At 49.4% G+C, this 21,439-nt stretch overlaps 1 protein-coding gene across 2 annotated transcripts in view; it reads left to right on the top strand.

Annotated features, from left to right (window-relative positions):
- Positions 1-476: 476 nt before the first annotated feature.
- The window catches only part of lsp1a (lymphocyte specific protein 1 a), a 451,893-nt gene continuing 430,930 nt past the window's right edge, over positions 477-21,439 (top strand). For both annotated transcript variants that reach the window (XM_038807720.1, XM_038807718.1), the window contains exon 1: positions 477-640. In XM_038807720.1, coding sequence (XP_038663648.1) covers positions 570-640 — 71 coding nt within the window. In that variant the 5' untranslated portion in view covers positions 477-569. The remainder of the gene's footprint in view (positions 641-21,439) is intronic.

Below are 21,439 nucleotides of genomic sequence, written 5' to 3'. Positions count from 1 at the left end.
TATATTGACCTGCCAATTAGCAATCTTCCTCCAGCAAATACAGTTTACCTTTAATGAGTCTCAGGATATCTAGAAGTTTAATGTTAAGCCCTTAAAAGAAAGAGGGCACCTAAAATACATCTTCCCCTTGCCAACAGGAGAATGCATTACTCGTTAGGTGGTAAAGCAAACCTGTCATTATAAAGCAGCATATCACCTGATTTACAGTGAGAAATGGTATGGGACATCCATTACTGGAGAGAAAGCAAAGTTACCAAGAGTTAAGAGCTTGTTGATGCTTTAAATATGCATGTTTACATAACGAACCCATCTCAAATGCTTGAGAATTTGTTTTGCTATGGGATGTAAAGATTGAGGGAACCGGAATGCCAATATGCCCCTCTGCTAGAAGGCCTCCTTCTTTGGCACAGCTGGATTTCCCCGTGACTGGCTTCCTGTTTGGAAGCGTTTTGCTTTCTAACGTTACAGGAACAATAATTGTCAGCTAAAGCTCAGCCGAACTCTCAGTGAGCTTCAAAAAAAGCCTGAGCTTTGTGTTTGCAGAGATAAAAAAGGAAGGGAAAGGCAGGATGGACGACCTGGAATACCGACGTGAACTGCGGAGACAGAAACGTGAAGAGCTTTGGCGTCAAGCAGAGAGGTACAGTTTGTTCATGTTTTGATTACACTCTTTCTCTCTGCTCTCTGCAGAGAGGTTCCTGCACATTGCAGAGAACCTAACGTTCAATGGAGCTGAAACATTAATAACTCCCAGTGACTACAGCCCCCGCTTTCTTATAATTATTATTATCATTTCTACAAGAGCAAAGTCATAAAATTACTCATTTACTGGACTGAATTGTTTTGTTTAGGTGAACTGAATAAATCATCTATGTGTACTATATAAATCATCGATTGGGCTCCGCTAATCTCACCAGTGCGCTTCTGAAACCTATAACCAATGAACTGATAGTACTTAATATAACACAATCTGAAGCTATTTATGCGCAGTGGTAATGTTTGTTCAAATTGTTTTAATCAACAGTTTTAGCAATACCGTCGAATGATTTCTTGAACTTGTATATATCCCTTATGACTGCTGACGACTGGTCAGACAGTAGCATATTATGGATGCTGGATGATCTGCAGCATGCAGTTGTGTTTTTCATTTGTTTTTAGAAGCAAGAGGGTGCAAGCCACTATGTTTTAACTCTTTCCAGTGCATTTTCCTTTTGAACAAGAAACCTAGGTGGAAGTCTATGTTTTGTTGTTCAATCATGAAGGCCCAATTGCTTGATCTGTAGTTTTTTGATTACAAGGACACTGAAGTGTTCGGCACTTTAATCTCCTCAGGATGTGGATTTCCTCATCACAGACATTTGTGGTCTTTGCTGACACTGATTGGCTCACATACTTAGCCTCCTTGGCACCTCTTAGTTGTCTTATAACACCAGGTTAAAGTCCAACAGGTTTGTTTCAAACACTAGCTTTCGGAGCACTGCTCCTTCCTCAGTAGTGCTCCGAAAGCTAGTGTTTGAAACAAACCTGTTGGACTTTAACCTGGTGTTGTAAGACTTCTTATTGTGCTCACCCCAGTCCAATGCCAGCATCTCCACATCACCTGGGCAGCACGGTAGCATGGTGGTTAGCATAATGGTAGGGGGGGGGGGGGGGGGGGGGGGGGGGGGGGGGGGGGGGGGGGGGGGGGGGGGGGGGGGGGGGGGGGGGGGGGGGGAGGGGGGAGGGGGAGGGGGGTTGTTGGATTATGGGTGGATACGTGGGTTTGAGTAGGATGATCATTGCTCGGCACAACATCGAAGGCCGAAGGGCCTGTTCTGTGCTGTACTGTTCTATCTACCTCTTAGTTGATAAGCTCACAAATAGCTACTAGATTTCTAGGGTGAGTGTGGTGGTTGAGTGTTATAGTTTGTGCAGTGACATGCAATACTACCAATTTGCCCTCCATTCCGCGTAAATGCACAGGTGGAAAAAAAGTCAGAGTAGCATCAAATGGAAGCCAATTACTTCCATATGTAGAGGGAGAGTCAATCAAACATGCACTTGCATAACTTCCATTCTTTGAATTGTCTTCTGTGAAAGCAAATGTGGGAATGGAAGTCTTGCATTTTATTTCAGGTCTTTCATGACCTCTGGGACTACCCGGGTGCTTTAAAATACTTTTTGATGTGTAATGGCTGCTGTCGTGTAGGAAACAGGGCAAGTAAGTTATGCACAGCTATATTCCGCGAACAGCAATCTGATCATAACCAGGCAATCTGGTTTAATAGTGATGTTGGTTGAATGATAATCACTGGCCAGACCAGGGTGAACTCCTTGGCTCATCGACGTAGTGACATAATGGATCTTTTAGATCCATTTGGGGGGCCCTCAAGACCTGTATTGAACCATCTCAATATTGCAGGACCAACTTAGATTTTGTGCCAATTCCCTATAGTGGGGATTGAATTCACAGCCTTCTGACTCCAAAGGGAGATTGGTACCACTGAGCCACATTTGAAACCTAAGGTGGCTTGCCTATCATCGTGCTTGAGGAAATATATCTGGTACGTGCGCAAAGGTGAAAAACATAAAGAAAACTACAGGTTTGAGTGTTTTTCTTTGGAAATAAAGTCTACATTTGGGCATCAAATATCAAATCCGCAAAGCCTCTTAATGTCACGTGATGGCAAAAGGACTGAGAAATTAAATTTAATGTAAGAATAAGTCACTGCACAATAACTCGGCTTCAACTGTCAAAACTGTGGATTGACATGTGATTGGATTTATTGTGGCAACCTCAAATTACTGGATTACTAGTTCAAGTCAGAAAATTGGGAGTGGGGCCAAATGGTGGTAGAGCTGTAAAGTGGCACCTCGCACGGATCAGTGTTGGGACCATGGTTTGTCATCGTTTACACCAACAAATTATACTTGGTGTAGTAATCCACGGGAGGCAGGAGTTCCGTCACCACACCAATATTTATTTGCAATAACAATATTACAGGAGCAGCTACAAACAGTGCTGCTAGCAGTCCAGTCAACTTAAGACTGGCTCACAAAGCCTACACAGGTGATTATATGGGCCCCCTCAATGAGCTATCATTGAGGGAGCTCATACTCCAATTGGCCAACCAATAAAGCCAATTGGAGTTCATTACACTTGGGAATCTAAATCACAATTTCTGAACTTGCAGTTGACAAATTGGGGCGGGTAGTCAATACCGAGGAGGATTGCAACAGATTGCAGGGAGACATTAATAAACTGGCAGAATGGGCACATTATTGGCAAATGAATGTCAGAACTGGTATGCATTACCGTTTGGATAAAAAATGACACAGTTATGTATTATTTAGAAATAAGACTCAAAATGGTGCAGGGGAGTAAAGAGACCTTGAACTACAAATACACAAATCACTATAAGTAGTGATGGGAGACTAATAAGGTTGTTTTAAAAGAAAACAAACCAAGCACAAGGATATATTTTGAGAGGGGTAGAATTGAAATGTAGAGACAATATACTAAACTTCTATAGAACCAAGGTTAGACCACATTTGAATTACTGCCTGTATCATATTATAGATAGGATACAAAAGCTCCATAAAGGGTACAGGGAAGGTCTATAGTCCCACTGGTAATAGGCACCGCATTCTCAACACTCTTCAGGTACATAAATATCTCCTGAATTCACAAGATGTTTTTTGGGTGACTATTTTAATTTTGGCCTCTAATTTTGTTCTCCCCACCCCCAAGTGGAAAGGCTCATTCTGGCAGGCATAAAAATCAAGGTCGGGAACACTTGGGAACACTGAGTTGTCATCTCTATAATCCAGGATTTCTCAATTCTTTACTGTGACCTACTTGCATCCAGCAATGCTTGCAATTGACTTATGTCACATTGGATCTGAATAGCCAGTAGAAAGAAAAGGTTTGTACCATTAATCTGGATTGAAGTCAAACCCAGATCATGAAAAGGAAAGACGATGCCCTTAACACAATGCACAACTTGGTTCCCCTAAACGATTTGATGAAAAGTCACAACCTGAAACATATTGAGTGCAATTTTGTGACTCCTCCCACCAGTGGGATTTTCCACTCCCTCCAAAGTCACGAGACTTTTGAATGGCTGGCTGCATTACCCAGCCCCGCCCCTGCCACGATGAGCCTGTAAAATTCTGTCTGTTAACTCTGTTTCTCACTTCTCAGATACTGCCTGAGCCATTGAGTATTTCCGGCATTTTCTGGTCTTATTTCAGATTTCCAACAACTTTATTTTATACTTGCATTATCCGTTCCCTTTGACGGTGCATCTGATTCACACAAAGGGACACCATGGGACAATTTAGCAGAGCCAATCCATCTAACCTGCACATCTTTGGACTAGGGGAGGAAACCAGAGCACCCAGAGGAAACCTCACGCAAACACGGGGAGAAAGTACAAACTCCAGACCTACAGTTACCCAAGGTCGGAATTGAACCCAGGTCGCTGGCTTTGTGAGGCAGCAGCGCTGCCCTGAATCTAGCGCAACACAAAATTGTAAATACGCAAGACTTTCAGTGTCTGAAAGAGAAATGTAAATTAATGCCTGGTTAGAGTTATTTTAAGTACTTTCTTTCATTCTTTTTTCCAAACATTCTCTAGTTTTATTTGTGCATTCAGATCATAGAATCTACAGTGTAGAAGGGGGCCATTCGGCCCATCGAGTCTGCACTGGCCCTTGGAAAGAGCACCCTACCTAATCCTACACCTCCACTCCATCCCCACAACCCAGCAACCCCACCTAACCTTATTGGACACTAAGGGACAATTTAGCATTGCCAATCCACCTCACCTGCACATCTTTGGACTGTGGGAGGAAACCGGAGCACCCGGAGGAAACCCACGCACACACGGGGAGAATGTGCAGACTCCACACAGACAGTGACCCAAGCCGGGAATCGAACCTGGGACCATGGAGCTGTGAAGCAACAGTTAACCACTGTGCTACCGTGCTGCCCATAGATCGGTGCAGCACAGAGTGGTAATTTGGCCCATTATGTCTGTGCTGGCTTTATGCATGAACAAATAACCCCCCCTCCCTCTGCCCTTTTCTTCATAGCCTCGTAAATATCCTCTCTTCAGATAATTGTTCGATTCTCTTTTGAATGCCATGATTTAATCTTCCACAACACTCTCAGGCATACGTACCCTGATCCTAACCACTTGCTGCATTTTCTGCATGTCACCTTTATATTTAGATTAGTTTAGATGAGATTTAGAGTTATGTGTACCGAGGTACAGTAGAAAAAGTATACTGTTCTCCATACAGTCCAAGCAGATTGTTCCATACATGAAAAACATAGGACATACGATAAATACACAATGTAAATACATAGACAAGGACAGCAGGTGAAGCATACGGAATATAGTGCTACAACAGAAGTGAAGATGCATAGAGAGATCAGGAGCGGGATTCTCCCCTACCCGGCGTGACGGGGGGTCCCGGCGTAGGGGAGTGGCGCCAACCACTCCGGGGTCGGGCCTCCCCAAAGGTGGGGAATTCTCCGCACCTTTGGGGGCTAGCGCTGCGCCGGAGCGGTTGGCACCAGAAGACTGGCGCAAAAAACCAGCGCCAGCGGCCTTTCAGGCCCGCCGCCCGGCAGCGGGGCTGGGCGAAAGGCTTTCGCTGGTCGGCGCATGCGCCGGCGTCAGCGACCAGCTGCCGCTGACGTCACCACCGGCGCATGCGCGATGTGGGTTTGTCTTCCGCTTCCGCCATGGCGGAGGCCGTGGCGGCGGAGGAGAAAGAGTGCACCCAGGGCACTGGCCCGGAGTCTGAGCGGGGGGCCCCAATCGCGGGCCTGGCCACCGTGGGGTCCGATCGCCCCGCGCCCCCCCCAGGACCCCGGAGGTCCGGTTGCGGCTCCGATCCCGCCGCCACCAGAATTAGAATTAGAACAGTACAGCACAGAACAGGCCCTTCGGCCCTCGATGTTGTGCCGAGCAATGATCACCCTACTCAAGCCCACGTATCCACCCTATACCAGTAACCCAACAACCCCCATTAACCTTACTTTTAAGGACACTAAGGGCAATTTAGCCTGGCCAATCCACCTAACCCTGCACATCTTTGGACTGTGGGAGGAAACCGGAGCACCCGGAGGAAACCCACGCACACACGGGGAGGATGTGCAAACTCCGCACAGACAGTGACCCAGCTGGGAATCGAACCTGGGACCCTGGAGCTGTGAATCATTGATGCTAACCACCATGCTACCGTGCTGAACCAGAGGTGGTTCAAACCTCGGCGGTGGGAGATGCCTCCCAGCGGCGGGACTTCGGCCCATCCGGGCCGGAGAATCGCCGCAGGAGCCTCGCCGATCGGAGTGGCGTGATTTCCGCCCCTGCCACTTCCCGGGTGGCGGAGAATCTCTGCCACGGCGGGGGCGGGATTTTCGGCGGCCCCAGGTGATTCTCCGACCCTGCTGGGGGTCGGAGAATTTCGCCCCAGTTCAGTCCATAAGAGGGTCATTCAGGAGTCTGGTTCCAGCGGGGAAGAATCTGTTTTTTAATCTGTTGGTGCGTGTTCTCAGACTTTTGTATCTTCTGCCCGATGGAAGAGGTTGGAAGAGAGAATAACACGAGTCTTTGATTATGCTCTCTGCTTTCTCAAGGCGGCGGGAGGTGTAGAGTCAATGGATAGGATGCGGGTTTGTGTGATGGACTCGGCTGTGTTCACGACTCTCTGTAGCTTCTTACTCTTTTCGGCTGAGTAGTTGCCATACTGAGCTGCGATGCTCATGGTGTATCTGTAAAACTTGGTAAGAGTCAATGTGACCATACCGATTCCTTAGTTTCCTGAGGAGGTAAAGGCACTGTTGTGCTTTTGTGGTTGCAGCATCTTCTTTTGTCAATCACCTTAAATCAATGTCCTCTGGTTCGCAACACTTCCTTCAATGGAAGTAATTTCTCACGTCTACTCAGTTCAGGCACCTCAGGATTTTGAATACCTCTGTTAAATCTCTACTTCATCTTCTGTTCTCCAAGAACAGCTCCAGATTATAATCTATTCAATTTATTGAAGTCCATCATCCCTGAAACCATTCTTGTCAATTTTCTTTAATGCCTTCACATTCTTACTAAAGCCCAGTGACCAGAATAGGACATAATACTGTAACTGAGGCCAAATCCCTGTTTCGTCAGAACTTCTTGCTTTTGTACTCAATTCCTTTATTTACAGAGCCCAAGGTCCTGTAAGCTTCATTAATCACCTTTTCGCAACCTGCCCTGTCACGTTCAACAAATTGGCACATGCATCCTGAGGTCTCTTTGCTCCTGCATCCCTTTCTTTTTAAAAAAAAAATATTTATTTAATTTTTACGTTTATACACTATACATAGATGAGCAAGACGGTTTGTATGTACAATTTACATATTCCCCTTTTGCCCTTTCATAGAATCATAGAATTTACAGTGCAGAAGTAAGCCATTCAGCTCATCAAGTATGCACCGGCCCTTGGAAAGTGCACTCTACTTAAGCCCTAGCCTCCACCCTATCCCCGTAACCCTGTAGCCCCACCAAACCTTTTGAACACAAAGGGCAATTTAGCATGGCCAATCCAGCTAACGTGCACATCTTTGGACTATGGGAGGAAACCGGAGCATCTGGAAGAAACCCACGCAGATACGGGGGAAAAGTACAAATTCCATACTGGCATTCACCAAGGCCGGAATTGAACTCGGGTACCTAGAACTGTGAGGCAGCAGTGCTAACCACTGTGCCACCGTGCCACCCATTGGCCTCTTCCCCCCTCCCCTTTTTGCTGTTCAGGCTCCATCTTGGGCCCTTTCTTCCATTGTAGATTCTGGAGGCTCTCTTTTTGTTTTGTAGTTGTTGCCCCTTTAGCTTTGTTGGGGCAAAACATTTTGCCGTGTCCCCTCCTGATGTTCCCCTGCATTCCTCCCTTGCTGCCCCCCCCCCCCCCCCTCTCTCCCTTGTTCCTATCCGCTCTGTATGGGCCTATCTTACATCACTGCCCCCCCGACCCCCTCGCTTCCTATCCGCCATTGGCCTCTAACAGGTCTTGGAACAGGTTGGTGAATCGCCCCCACGCTTTGTGGTAGCCCTCATCTGACCCCTTGGATGGTGTATTTATTCTTCTCCAGCTGGAGAAATTCCGACAGGTCTGCCAGCCAGTCTGGAGCTGTGGGTGGTACTGCTGATCACCAGCTGAGCCGGATTCTCCGGCATGCGATTAAGGAAGCAAAAGCAAGGGCATCTGTCATTCTGCCTATATGTAGTTCAGGCTGGTCTGATACCCCAAAGACTACCACTCTCGGACACAGCTCCACTCTCACCCCCACACCCTTGGACATCGCCTCGAAGAAGGTCTTCCAGAATCCAACAAGTCTGGGGTAGGCCCAGAACATGTGGGCATGGTTGACCGGGCCTCCCTGGCACCGTTCACACTTGTCCTCCACCTCTGGGAAGAACATGTTCATTTGGGTTCTGGTTAGGTTGGTGGGAATTTGTGGTTAGCGCAGATGGAGACCATGGTGGACACCTCAGATAAGACGAAGTGCTGTCTCATCTGGTTCCAAGTTTTTAATGTGACCACCATCACTGGGCTGGATTTGTACTTTTCGGGTGTGTGGGTGGGGGTAGGCGGGGTGATGGCAGTGCTCTCGTGGCTAGGGCTCGGAGGGTCGTTCCTGTACAGGAGGACTCCTATATTTTCTTTTTTTTTTTACAAATTTAGAGCACCCAATTATTTTTTCTCCATTTAAGGGGCAATTTAGCATGGCCAATCCACCTACCCTGCACATCTTTGGGTTGTGGGGGTGAAACCCACGCAGACGTGGGGAGAATGTGCAAACTCCACACTGACAGTGACCCACGGCCGGGATTCGAATCCGGGTCCTCAGCAGCCCAGTCCCACTGCTAACCACTGCACCACTTGCTGCCCTTCCTATATTTTCACCCATTCCTTGCTGGGCTCCCTTGCCCATCCCCTCACTCTTTCGGCTGTGGCTGCCCAGTGGTAGTATTGTGAGGTTCGGAGGGGCCAGGCCGCACATGTTTCTTCTTCTCCTCTGCAGTGCAGTTTGGGGGAATTCTTAGATTGTACAGCCCCCCCCCCCCCCCCCCACCCCCACACACTCACCCCTACCCCCCGCATTCACTACACAAATGCCATGATTAATTTATTTATCCCTTGGAAAAAGGCCTTGAATGAAGGATGAAGATCCATATGGATCTAACCAGGAAGAAGAGCCATGGCAGTTTGTTCATCTTGATTGTCTGCATGCTCCCTGCCAGGGAGAGCAGGAGTGCATCCCATCTCTGTAGGTCCTTTTAAACTTCCTCCGCCAGACTGGTCAGATTCCATTCGTGGATCCGTGTCAAGTCGTGGACTATCTGGATTTGGAAATTTGTTTTGGCCTAGTTTGAATGTTAAAGCATCCAGCTCTGCCCCTCCCCTGCTCGGGTTCACCAGGAATACCTCGCTCTTGCCCAGGTTGAGTTTGTAGCCCAAGATGTCCTCAAACTCTTCCAGGAGCGTAATGACTTCCTTCAAGCCGTTATGTGGGTTTGAGATGTAGAGGAGCAGGTCATCCGCATAGAGTGAGTCTCTGTGTTCTCTGCATCCTCTTTGGATGTCCTTCCAGCCTTTTGAGTCTCGCAGAGTGATCGCCGCGGGTTCAATTGCCAGGGCGAACAGGAACGGGACAGCGGGCAACCCTGCCCGAAGCCTCTGTGCAACTGGAAGTATTCAGAGCTGGTGGTGTTGGACCAAAATCTCGCCTCGGGGGCATTTTTCAGGAGTTTCACCCATGAGGTGAACCCTGTCCCTAGCCCAAACCGCTCCAGTACCTCTGTCGAAGGCCTTTTCTGCATTCAGGGAAATGATCACCTCTAGTGTTCTCTCCCCGGATGGGGTTAGTTTCACATCCAGCAGCCGTCTGATGTTTGCAATTGACTGTCTACCCTTGACAAAGCTGGTCTGGTCCTCTGCGACCACTTCTGGTACACAGTTCTCCAATCTCTTGGCCAGGACTTTTATGAGTATTTTCATATCTATGTTAAGCAGTGGAATGAGTCTATATGATCCGCATTCTGTCGGGTCTTTGTCTTACTTGGGTATCAGCGATATGGTAGCCTGTGTTAGCGTAGCAGGCAGAGAGCCCCTCGATAGTGAGTCTGTAAACATCTCCTGTAGGCGCAGGGTCAGAGCAAATTTTTTATCGAAGTCCGCCGGTAACCTTCCGGGTCCCAGCGCCTTCCCCGCCGGAGTCTATGCTATCCATGGTCTCTCGCAGTCCTATTGGAGCTTCCAGCTCCCTCTGCCAATTATCCCACTCGGCTGACAAGACCTCCCTCATCAGCATCTGTTCCTTTGTCAGACATGTCGTCCATCCATCTCCATGTGGTGGTGGTGGGGGTGTGGGGTGGGGAGGAAGGGGTGTAGGAGGAGGCCATTGTTCAGGTCGCAGTCCCCCTCTCTCCAGGCTGGCCGGGGATCCCTTGCCTCGAGGGTCTGCTTACTTCTCGTGGCCTTTCCCTCCCCTCCTACCATCTCTGTAGCCTCGCGAGCTCCCGTTTGCTGGCATGTTGTTATCCTTTCCATTTCTTCATTCTAGTTGAGACAAGTCCAAATATTTCAGCTAATTTCGACTAAAAGTGCCTATTTGGTTGTGCTCCAGAGAAGAGCCACCTGATGTGTGTCTGCTCAATGCATCACCATCACTGGAACCCTGCATCCCTTCCTAATTTGTTTTTGAAAATACTTTATTAAGGCATTTACAATTTTAACATTATAAACAAAGAGATCCAACAAACACAAAAAAACCTACAATAACATACCATCTCCCCCTAAGCATAAACCCGAACTATCAAGGTCCATGTAACTACTCCATCTCACGGTTCTCCCTTCATTAGATTTCCTACCCTTACCCGATGTTTCCATACCTCACCCTTTCCCACCTCCCCCTCCCACCTGCTGACGGTCAATTTTCCTTGAGGAAGTCGATGAACTGCTGCCACGTCCGAGCAAGCCCCTTGAGGTGAACTTCATTTTCTCCAACCTAAGAAATCCTGCCATGTCGCTGATCCAAACACCCGTCAGAATCCGTCTCCGGGCCACCAGGGAAGCAAAGGCCAAAACGTCAGCCTCTCTCACCCCCTGGGCTCCCGGATCTACCGACACTCCAAATATTGCTACCTCTGGACTCGTAGTCACCTTCCCTTCCAGGACCTCTGAAATGACATCCGAAAATCCCTGCCAAATTCCCCTCAGCCTTGGAAACGCCCAAAACATATGCACATGGTTCGCAGGACCATCCCCACAGTGCCCACATCTGTCCTCCACCTACTCAAAAAACCTGCTCATCCAGGCCACAGCCATATGAGCCCTGTGGACCACCTTGAACTGGATCAGACGAAGCCTGGGATGAGGACGCGTTCACTCTCTGCAGGGCCTCCTCCCATAACCCGACTTCCAGCTCCCCTCCCAACTCTTCCTCCCACTTCCTCTTCACCTCCCCTATTGTAACCCCTTCCCACTCCATCAGTTCCTTATATATTTCCGAGACCCCCCTCCCCTCCGAGACCCTCCCCTGTTTATGACATCGCCTTATCCTGTTGCTCCCTTAGTGAGAGGCGAGCGAAGCCCGGGATCTGCCTCCGGACAAAATCTCATACTTGTAAGTAATGAAACCCAATGAAACCCATTCCCCCCTGGCAACTCATACTCCTCCTCTAGCTCCTCCAAACTCGGTAAACCCTCATCAATGAAAAGATCTCCAAATCTCACAATCCCCTCCCGCTGCCACCTCCTAAAGCCCACATCCAGCACCCCCCCCCCCCCCCCCCCCCCCCCCCCCCACCCCCCCCCACCCCGGGGCGAACTGGTGGTTGTCACACAACGGTGATCACACCAACGCTGCCTCAAATCCCATGTGTTGCTGTGATGATATGATCTGCATACTCGTCTGCCATTGGGCCAGAACGTCGGCTTACCATTGGCCCTGGTCGGTCATGTGCCTCTCGACCGATTGGCCGAGAGGCTGAGTTAACCACGCCTCTATCAACGAGGTATAAATGCTCAGAAGCCTGACGATCGGCCTTTTCCACTGTAGACGATCGCCAGGCTGTGTTCTAGTTAATTAAAGCCTGACATTGGTAAATCACTCGCCTCGCGTGCAATTGATGGTGCATCAATTTAATTAACTACAACTTTGAAGATGGAGTTCCGCATCAAGCCCGAATGCCTCCGCATCAGCCCGCAAACTCTGAACTCTACAGAACTCTTTAAGCTCTGGCTGACTTGCCTCGAAGGGTTCCTGGCATCTACAACCACCCCCCCCACCGGGGCACAGAAGCTGCACGTCCTCCACTCCAGCGTGGGTATTGCCGCTTACTCAATAATCGAAGACGAAACAGACTATGATGAAGCTATACGGAAGCTAAAAGGACAATTCCTCAAACCCATCAACAGGGTATTCGCTCGACATCTGCTGGCCACCAGAAAGCAGGTCCCCGGTGAGTCTCTAGACCAATACGCCCGGGCCCTCTGTGCCCTGGGGAGAGGTTGCGCCTGTGAAGCGGTGTCCGCTACAGAGCACATGGAGCTACTCGTCAGAGACGCTTACGTGGCTGGGATGCTGTCCCCCGTGATCCGCCAGCGGATGCTGGAAAGAGACGAACTCAGTTTAACGGAGACTACTCGAGGTCTATCGCTCCCGGACTCCAGGACATCAGCAGGACCATCAGCCGATCCGACGACTCCTCCTCCACTACGGCGCTCGGCCAGGACGTCAAGGACCACCAAACGACTGATCGAATCCATCTAGAGTTCTACGGTCCCATGGACTTCCTTTTGTAAATATTGTTATGTCTGGGCCAGTGGCAAGCCCCCAAATTCGACAAGGGTACGGAGAGAAAATTATTCTCCCGACGGCTACTCATATCATCAGTTCTTCCCCCCCCCCCACCCCGGGTCTCGTTCACACCCCCCCCCCCCCCGCCTTCCTTCTCCGTAAGGGGTGAATGTGATGATATGATCTGCATACTCGTCTGCCATTGGGCCAGAACGTCGGCTTACCATTGGCCCTGGTCGGTCATGTGCCTCTCGACCGATTGGCCGAGAGGCTGAGTTAACCACGCCTCTATCAACGAGGTATAAATGCTCAGAAGCCTGACGATCGGCCTTTTCCACTGTAGACGATCGCCAGGCTGTGTTCTAGTTAATTAAAGCCTGACATTGGTAAATCACTCGCCTCGCGTGCAATTGATGGTGCATCAGTTGCCTCCAATGCCTCCACACCCTCAGGGCTGCCATTACCACTGGGCGTGTGGAGTACTGAGCCAGCGAGAATGGCAGAGGTGCCATTAACAAAGCCTTCAGACTCATGCCCTTACAGGATGCCACCTCTACCCGTTCCCACACCGACCCCTCTCCCACTACCCACTTCCTAACCATCGATATATTAGCCGCCCAGTAATAGTTGAGAAAGTCCAGAAGGGCCAGCACCGCCCCTCCCCCCCCCCCCCCCCCCCCCCCGGTGCCCCCGCTCAAATAAGACCTTCTTCACCCGTGGGGCTTTCCCGGTCCATATAAAACCCGAGATCGCCGCATTCATCTTCCCAAACAGTGCCTTAGGGATGAAAATTGGGAGACACTGAAAACCGAACAGCAATCTCAGGGGTACTGTCATTTTCACAGTCTGTACCCTTCTCGCAAATGACAGCAGGAGCACGTCCCGCCTTCAGAAGTCCCCTTACATCTGCTCTATCAACCTGCCCAAGTTTAATTTGTGGAGCTGATGCCAGTCCCGTGCCACTTTCATACCTAGGTAAATTCAACTCCCTCCCACCACCTTGAATGGCATCTCCCTCAGTCTCCTCTCCTGCCCCCTTGCCTGGATCGCAAAAACCTTGCTCTTGCCCATATTCAGTTTGTAATCTGAGAACCGGCCAAATTCCTCCAGTGTCCCCATGATTCTTGTAATCCCCCGCAACGGGTCCGTTATATAAAGGAGCAAATCGTCCGCACATAACGAGACCCTGTGTTCCACCCCGCTCTCATTATTCCCCGCCAAATGTTCGATGTTCGCAGCGTCATTGCCAACGGCTCTATGGCAAGGGCAAAGAGTAGTGGGGAAGAGTGGACATCCCTGTCTCGTCCCCCGACACAGGCGAAAATATTCCGATTGCACCCGATTCGTCCTTACATTTGCCACCGGTGCCTGATAAACTGGGCCCAGTCCACAAATCCCTGCCTGAACCCGAACATTCCCAGGACCTCCCACAGATATTTCCACTCCACCCAGTCACCTGCATCCTTTTCTATCATGTCTTTTTATATCATCTCTCCTCATCCTACCAAAATGCAACACCTCACACTTTCTACATTACACCTACTACTTCTCCACCCATTTTATCAGCCTGTGTTACGATGAGCACAGATGTTCACTTCAATGACTAGTTATTTTGGTTTCCAGAGCTCCAATTGTGAGACAAGTGAAAGCAGATTTTATGCATCATTGCCTATCAGCAGAAACAGAGAGAGTTTATCCCTCTCAGTGTGCCAATATTTGGGTTTGCATTAACAATTTATTGATTCTATAATGTTGTTTTCATGCATTGACTCATCATGTTGAAAGGTAGGCAGAGTGTTTTACTATCTTCCTCTTCTAACCTTGAATAATACAATTTATAATGCTAGGCAAGGGAACAAAACTGATTTCTTTTAAAGCACAAATGTTGGCCATATTGATTTTGGAGGGATTAGTTTATGTCTGTTTCCCTTTCACCAGAGGAAAAATAATCTAAGTAGTCCACATAACCTATGTTGTAAATACACCTTAGTTGCCCCAAATCATACAGTCTCCAATCATCCAAATACCCAACTATTCACTTATTTTCAATCCAGTAGATAGATCAATAGATCAGGTTTCCTAGTGATATTCAACCAACATCCAGATTCAGAGTATTACATGTTCTGTAGATAAAACAAGTGTCAATGTCTTGCAGCATTAATCACATCTTGCAGAGGTGAAAGATGTTGTAAAGTGTTGCACTGCAAACTGCTCAATTGAAACTTAAAACAACAAGAGTCTGCAAATGAGTGCTGCTAGAGTCTGATTGATAACAGCTGGAGCTCATCAGCCTGTCCGGGCAAAGTCGTGCATGAGTTGTTTATGAGGCAGATTGTGAGAGAGTTTGAAGTAACTTAGCAATTTTTTTCACAAACTTGTGCCATAAATTGTTCTTTACATCAAAACTGCCTGGTCCTAAAATAAATGATAATACATTTTTTTCAATGGCTCCGAATAACTAATTTCAATTCTTCCAATTTGTGCAGTGGGAAAGGATATCTCATCATATACCATATAGTTCCTCATGGTATAGGTCGGGTGCAGTGTATAAACTATTAGTGAAATCTTTTGGAATACAATGTTGACAAATGTGAGGTTATCCATTTTGGTAGGAATAACAGCAAACGGGATTATTATTTAAACGATAAAATATTAAAGCATGCCGCTGTTCAGAGAGACTTGGGTGTGCTAGTGCATGAGTCACAGAAGGTTGGTTTACAAGTGCAACAGGTGATTAAGAAGGCAAATGGAATTTTGTCCTTCATTGCTAGAGGGATGGAGTTTAAGACTAGGGAGGTTATGTTGCAATTGTATAAGGTGTTAGTGCGGCCACACCTGGAGTATTGTGTTCAGTTTTGGTCTCCTTACTTGAGAAAGGACGTACTGGCGCTGGAGGGTGTGCAGAGGAGATTCACTAGGTTAATCCCAGAGCTGAAGGGGTTGGATTACGAGGAGAGGTTGAGTAGACTGGGACTGTACTCGTTGGAATTTAGAAGGATGAGGGGGGATCTTATAGAAACATTTAAAATTATGAAGGGAATAGATAGGATAGATGCGGGCAGGTTGTTTCCACTGGCGGGTGACAGCAGAACTAGGGGGCATAGCCTCAAAATAAGGGGAAGTAGATTTAGGACTGAGTTTAGGAGGAACTTCTTCACCCAAAGGGTTGTGAATCTATGGAATTCCTTGCCCAGTGAAGCAGTTGAGGCTCCTTCATTACATGTTTTTAAGGTAAAGATAGATAGTTTTTTGAAGAATAAAGTGATTAAGGGTTATGGTGTTCGGACTGGAAAGTGGAGCTGAGTCCACAAAAGATCAGCCATGATCTAATTGAATGGCGGAGCAGGCTCGAGGGGCCAGATGGCCTACTCCTGCTCCTAGTTCTTATGTTTATGTTCTTTTCATTGCCTCATAGCGCCAGGGACCTGGGTTCAACTTGGGTGACTGTGAGGAATTTGCATGTTTGGATGAGGCGCGATTGGGCCTGGCTCGGGTGCTCTTTCAGAGGGTGAGTGCCGACTCAACGGGTCAAATTGCCTCATTCGGCACTGTCAGGATTCTATTGATCATAAACTCCCTTAAAACTATCTTCTCATTGCTGAGAAAAATCTCCTTTTCATTCATAAATTGAAAGAGAAAAATATTGTGATGGCAGAGAGGATTAATGTTATAACCTGCCTGCTTACCACTGGCTGGGGACTAATGGCAATCCCACAATCCTTTGGGAGTATGAGCTTCCCCAATGAGGGGGGCGGAGGAATCATTAGCAGATTCCCTGCATAAATAGAGCTGGCCAGTTTGGAACCAGCTAGAGAGGAGTGAGCAGCAAGGGAGTTGCTGCTATTGTATATGTATGTTATTGTAAATAAATGTTATTTCTTTCTATCCTTCAACTTGTGCTGGATTCTTCGTGGCCCTCACAAAACTGGCGACGAGGGTTAAAGTGGACAGCTGTCTACGCTGCTGAAGCCACCTCCCTGGATTTTTGTTGCATACAGGTTGGAAGTTGTTTTTCTGTTACACCATGCCTCTGTGTGGACGTTTGGATGTTGTTGATGCTGCGCTGGAAAGTTGGAATCAATATGCAGAATGGATGCGTTACTATTTCCGGGCAAACAACACCACTGAAAACGGGCGCCAGGTGGTCATATTGCTCACCGCCTGCGGCCCGCATACATTTGGGGTGATGAGGAGCCTTACGTACCCAGCTGCGCTGGACACCAAGGCGTTTGATGAACTTGTGAACTTAGTGGGGCAACATTTTAACCCAACCCTGTCCACAATAGTCCAGCGTTACCGGTTTAATACCGCTGATAGGACCCCAGGAGAATCCCTTGCATAATTTCTGTCCAGGCTACGCAGGATTGCGGAGTACTGTGGCTATGGTGAGACCTTGTCAGAAATGTTACTCTACCGTTTGGTTTGCGGTATTAACAATGCGGCCACCCAGAGAACGTTGTTAGCTGAGCCAACATTGACTTTTGAACAGGCCATTCAAATAGTATTGTCCCGAGAGAGCGCAAAACGGGGAGTGCAGGAGCTACAGGGAATGGAGGTGCATGCCTTGGGGCGCAACCCCATCCGTCCGAAAGCATCCCCCGCACCCCTGCGGTACCTTGGGCGAGGCGACGTCTGGATGGGCGCCAGTGGCCATCGGACGTTCCTCCCCGAAGGGAGCCTTCTCCAGAACCAATGGATGAGGAGCCATGTCCGTGTCAGGCTTGTGGGCGCCAACCCTGGTCCTGGGGGCGGCAGAGGCGCCATCGTTCTGACAGAAACTGGGACCAGCCAGGGGCCGTACCTTCCATTTGGATGAGCCTGCGGCGACTACTCCCGAGGACGTGGAGACGGAGGACGACTGCCTGCAGCTGCATTGTGAGGCAGCTCCCCATGTGGTCCCCATTAAGGTGACAGTACGGGTCAATGGTCACCCGCTTGAGATGGAGTTGGACACTGGCGCAGCGGTCTCCGTGATTGCAGAGAGGACATTCGACCGCATCAAGCAGGGTATACAGACCCTTGCATTCACTAACACATGGGCCAGGTTGGCCACCTACATGGGAGAGCCATTGGACATTGCAGGAACTACGATGACTCCTGTTGTTTATGGACGCCAGGAGGGGCGTTTCCCACTTATCGTGGTGCGCGGCCTTGGGCCCAGCCTGTTGGGTCGGGACTGGTTGCACCATTTGCGGTTGCAGTGACAGCACATCCTCCGAACAGTTTCTGGAGGGTTGACTGAGGTGCTAGGACGGTATCCAGATGTATTCCAGCCCGGTTTGGGGAAAATAAAAGGGGCTGTAGCCCGTATCCAAGTCGAACCAGAAGCCACGCCCATTATTTCTGGGCGCACCCAGTGCCTTAAGCCTTGCTCAAAGGTTGAAGGGGAGCTCACTCGTTTGGAGACTTTGGGTATCATCAGGCCTGTCCATTCACTGACTGGGCAGCACCAATTGTACCTGTAATTAAGCCAGATGCCACAGTTTGCTTGTGCGGCGACTATAAACTTACAGTGAATACGGCTTCCCATCTTGACCGATAACCAATGCCTCGCATAGAGGATCTCTACGCGAAGCTTGCAGGCGGACTCTCGTTCACAAAATTAGATATGAGTCACGCCTACATACAGTTGGAGCTGGATCCTGCCTCCCGGCCATATGTAACTATTAATACACACGGGGCCTGTATGAATGTCCTTTAGGGTATCCTCTGCCTGCGCTATTTTTCAACGCGTCATGGAGGGCATCTTGAGAGGTTTACCACGTGTCGCTGTCTACTTAGATGATGTTTTGATTACAGGGACATCGGAGCAGGAACATTTGGAGGCTGTCCTTAGACGCTTTTCAGAGGCTGGAGTCCGTTTATGCGCACAAAGTGCGTTTTTCAGGCGAAGGAAGTAGTTTACCTGGGTTATCGGGTGGACCGCGAAGGTTTGCACCCCGTCGCAGAGAAGGTGCGCACAATTCAACAGGTCCCTGCCCCGACTGACACTTCGCATCTTCATTCTTTTTCTCGGCCTCGTAAACTATTACTGGAAGTTCCTCCCCAACGGGAGATGGACTAAATGGTTGACCGGTACAGACCGGTACAGACTGCGGGCCACCTTCTCATACCTGGATAATGTCACCATCTGTGGCCACGACCAGTAGGACCACAACGCTAACCTTTCCAAATTCCTCCACACCGCCAAACTCTTCAACCTAACGTATAACAAGGAGAAGTGCGTGTTCAGCACTAACCGATTAGCCATCCTCGGCTATGTGGTTCAAAATGGAGTTCTAGGGCCTGACTCCGATCGCATGCGCCCCCTCATGGAGCTTCCCCTTCCCCAAGGCCCTCAAACGATGCCTGGGGTTCTTCTCGTTCTACGCCCAGTGAGTCCCGAACTATGCGGACAGGGCCCGCCCACTCATTTACTCCACCATTTTCCCACTGACGGCCGAGGCTCACCAGGCCTTCAACCGTATTAAGGCCGACATCGCCAAGGCCGCGATGCACGCGGCCGACGAGACGTTACCATTCCAAGTAGAGAGCGATGCATCAGACGTCACTCTGGCCGCCACCCTCAACCAGGCAGGCAGGCCCGTGGCATTCTTTACGCACACCCTCCATGCCTCCAGAATTTGGCACTCCTCCGTCGAGAAGGAGGCCCAAGCGATAGTAGAAGCTGTGCGACATTGGAGGCATTACCTGGCCGGCAGGAGATTCACTCTCCTCACTGACCAACGGTCAGTTGCCTTCATGTTCAATAACACACAGCGGGGTAAGATCAAAAATGATAAAATCTTGAGGTGGAGGATCGAGCTCTCCACCTACAATTACGAGATTTTGTATCGCCCCGGTAAGCTCAACGAGCCCCTCGATGCCCTATCCCGAGGTACATGTGCCAGCGCACAAGTGGACCGACTCTGGACCCTGCACGACAATCTCTGTCACCCAGGGGTCACCAGGTTTTTTCACTTCATAAAGGCCCGCAATCTGTCCTGCTCCATCGAGGGGGTCAGGGCTATCACCAGAGACTGCCAGGTCTGCGCGGAGTGTAAACCGTACTTCTACCGGCCAGACAGAGCGCACCTGGTGAAGGTCTCCTGCCCCTTTGAACGTCTCAGCGTGGATTTCAACGGGCCCCTCCCCTCCACCAACTGGAACACGTACTTTCTTAACATGGTCAACGAATACTCCAGATTCCCCTTCGTCATCCCATGCCCTGATAGGACATCTGCCACCATCATCAAAGCCCTCAACACCATCTTCGCTCTGTTCGGTTTCCCCGCCTACATCCACAGCGACCGGGGATCCTCATTTAATGAGCGATGAGCTGCATCTGTTCCTGCTCAGCAAGGGCACCACCTCGAGCAGGACGACCAGCTACAACCCACGGGGAAACGGGCAGGTGGAGCAGGAGAATGGGATGGTCTGGAAGGCCGTCCAGCTGATCCTACGGTACAGGAATCCCCCGGACTCCCGCTGGCAGAAGGTCCTCCCCGACGCCCTTCACTCCATTCGGTCACTCCTTTGCACTGTGACTAATGAAACCCCCCATGAACGCCTCTTTGCCTTCCCCAGGAAGTCCACCTCCGGGGTCTCGCTCCCAACGTGGCTGGCAGCTCCAGGATCCGTTCTCCTCTGCAAGCATGTGTGGCTCCACAAGGCGGACCCGTTGGTCGGGAGGGTGCAGCTGCTCCATGCGAACCCGCAGTACGCCTATGTGGCGTACCCTAATGGCCGCCAGGACACAGTCTCCCTTAGGGACCTGGCGCCAGCTGGCTCCCCACACTTCCCCCGCCCCACCTCTGCCCCGGTGCCACCCTTCCTCCCCCCAGTGCACCTCACCACAGCCCCCGCTCCAGGATGATCCGTCCTCCCCTTGGTCCCACCCGGGGATGAAGATGAGGTTGACACGCTCCCGGAGTCACTGGCGACCGAACTGACGTCACCTGGACTGCGGCGCTCGCAACAAAGGATCAAGGTGCCCGATCATCTGAATTTGTAAACTTTTCCTAAATTGTTTCAAGATGCATGTACATAAGAACATAAGAACTAGGAGCAGGAGTAAGCCATCTGGTCCCTCGAGCCTGCTCCAGCATTCAATGAGATCATGGCTGATCTTTTGTGGACTCAGCTCCACTTTCCGGCCCAAACAGCGTAACCCTTAATCCCTTTATTCTTCAAAAAACTATCTATCTTTACCTTAAAAACATTTAATGAAGGAGACTCAACTGCTTCACTGGGCAAGGAATTCCATAGATTCACAACCCTTTGGGTGAAGAAATTCCTCCTAAACTCAGTCCTAAATCTACTTCCCCTTATTTTGAGGCTATGCCCCCTAGTTCTGCTGTCACCCGTCAGTGGAAACAACCTGCCCGCATCTATTCTATCTATCCCCTTTATAATTTTATATGTTTCTATAAGATCCCCCCTCATCCTTCCAAATTCCAAGGAGTACAGTCCCAGTCTACTCAACCTCTCCTCATAATCCAACCCCTTCAGCTCTGGGATTAGTCTTCCACCACCCCCGCTGGACACTTTTTTTTAACAGGGGTGAATGTGGTAGTCACCACTGTTGTGTATATCTATTGCATATGAGGTGCATTATGGTAAGGC

Source organism: Scyliorhinus canicula, chromosome 9, assembly GCF_902713615.1.
Source record: "Scyliorhinus canicula chromosome 9, sScyCan1.1, whole genome shotgun sequence".
In the NCBI taxonomy this organism is placed as follows: domain Eukaryota; kingdom Metazoa; phylum Chordata; class Chondrichthyes; order Carcharhiniformes; family Scyliorhinidae; genus Scyliorhinus; species Scyliorhinus canicula.
This window is presented reverse-complemented; position numbering and strand designations above follow the sequence as displayed.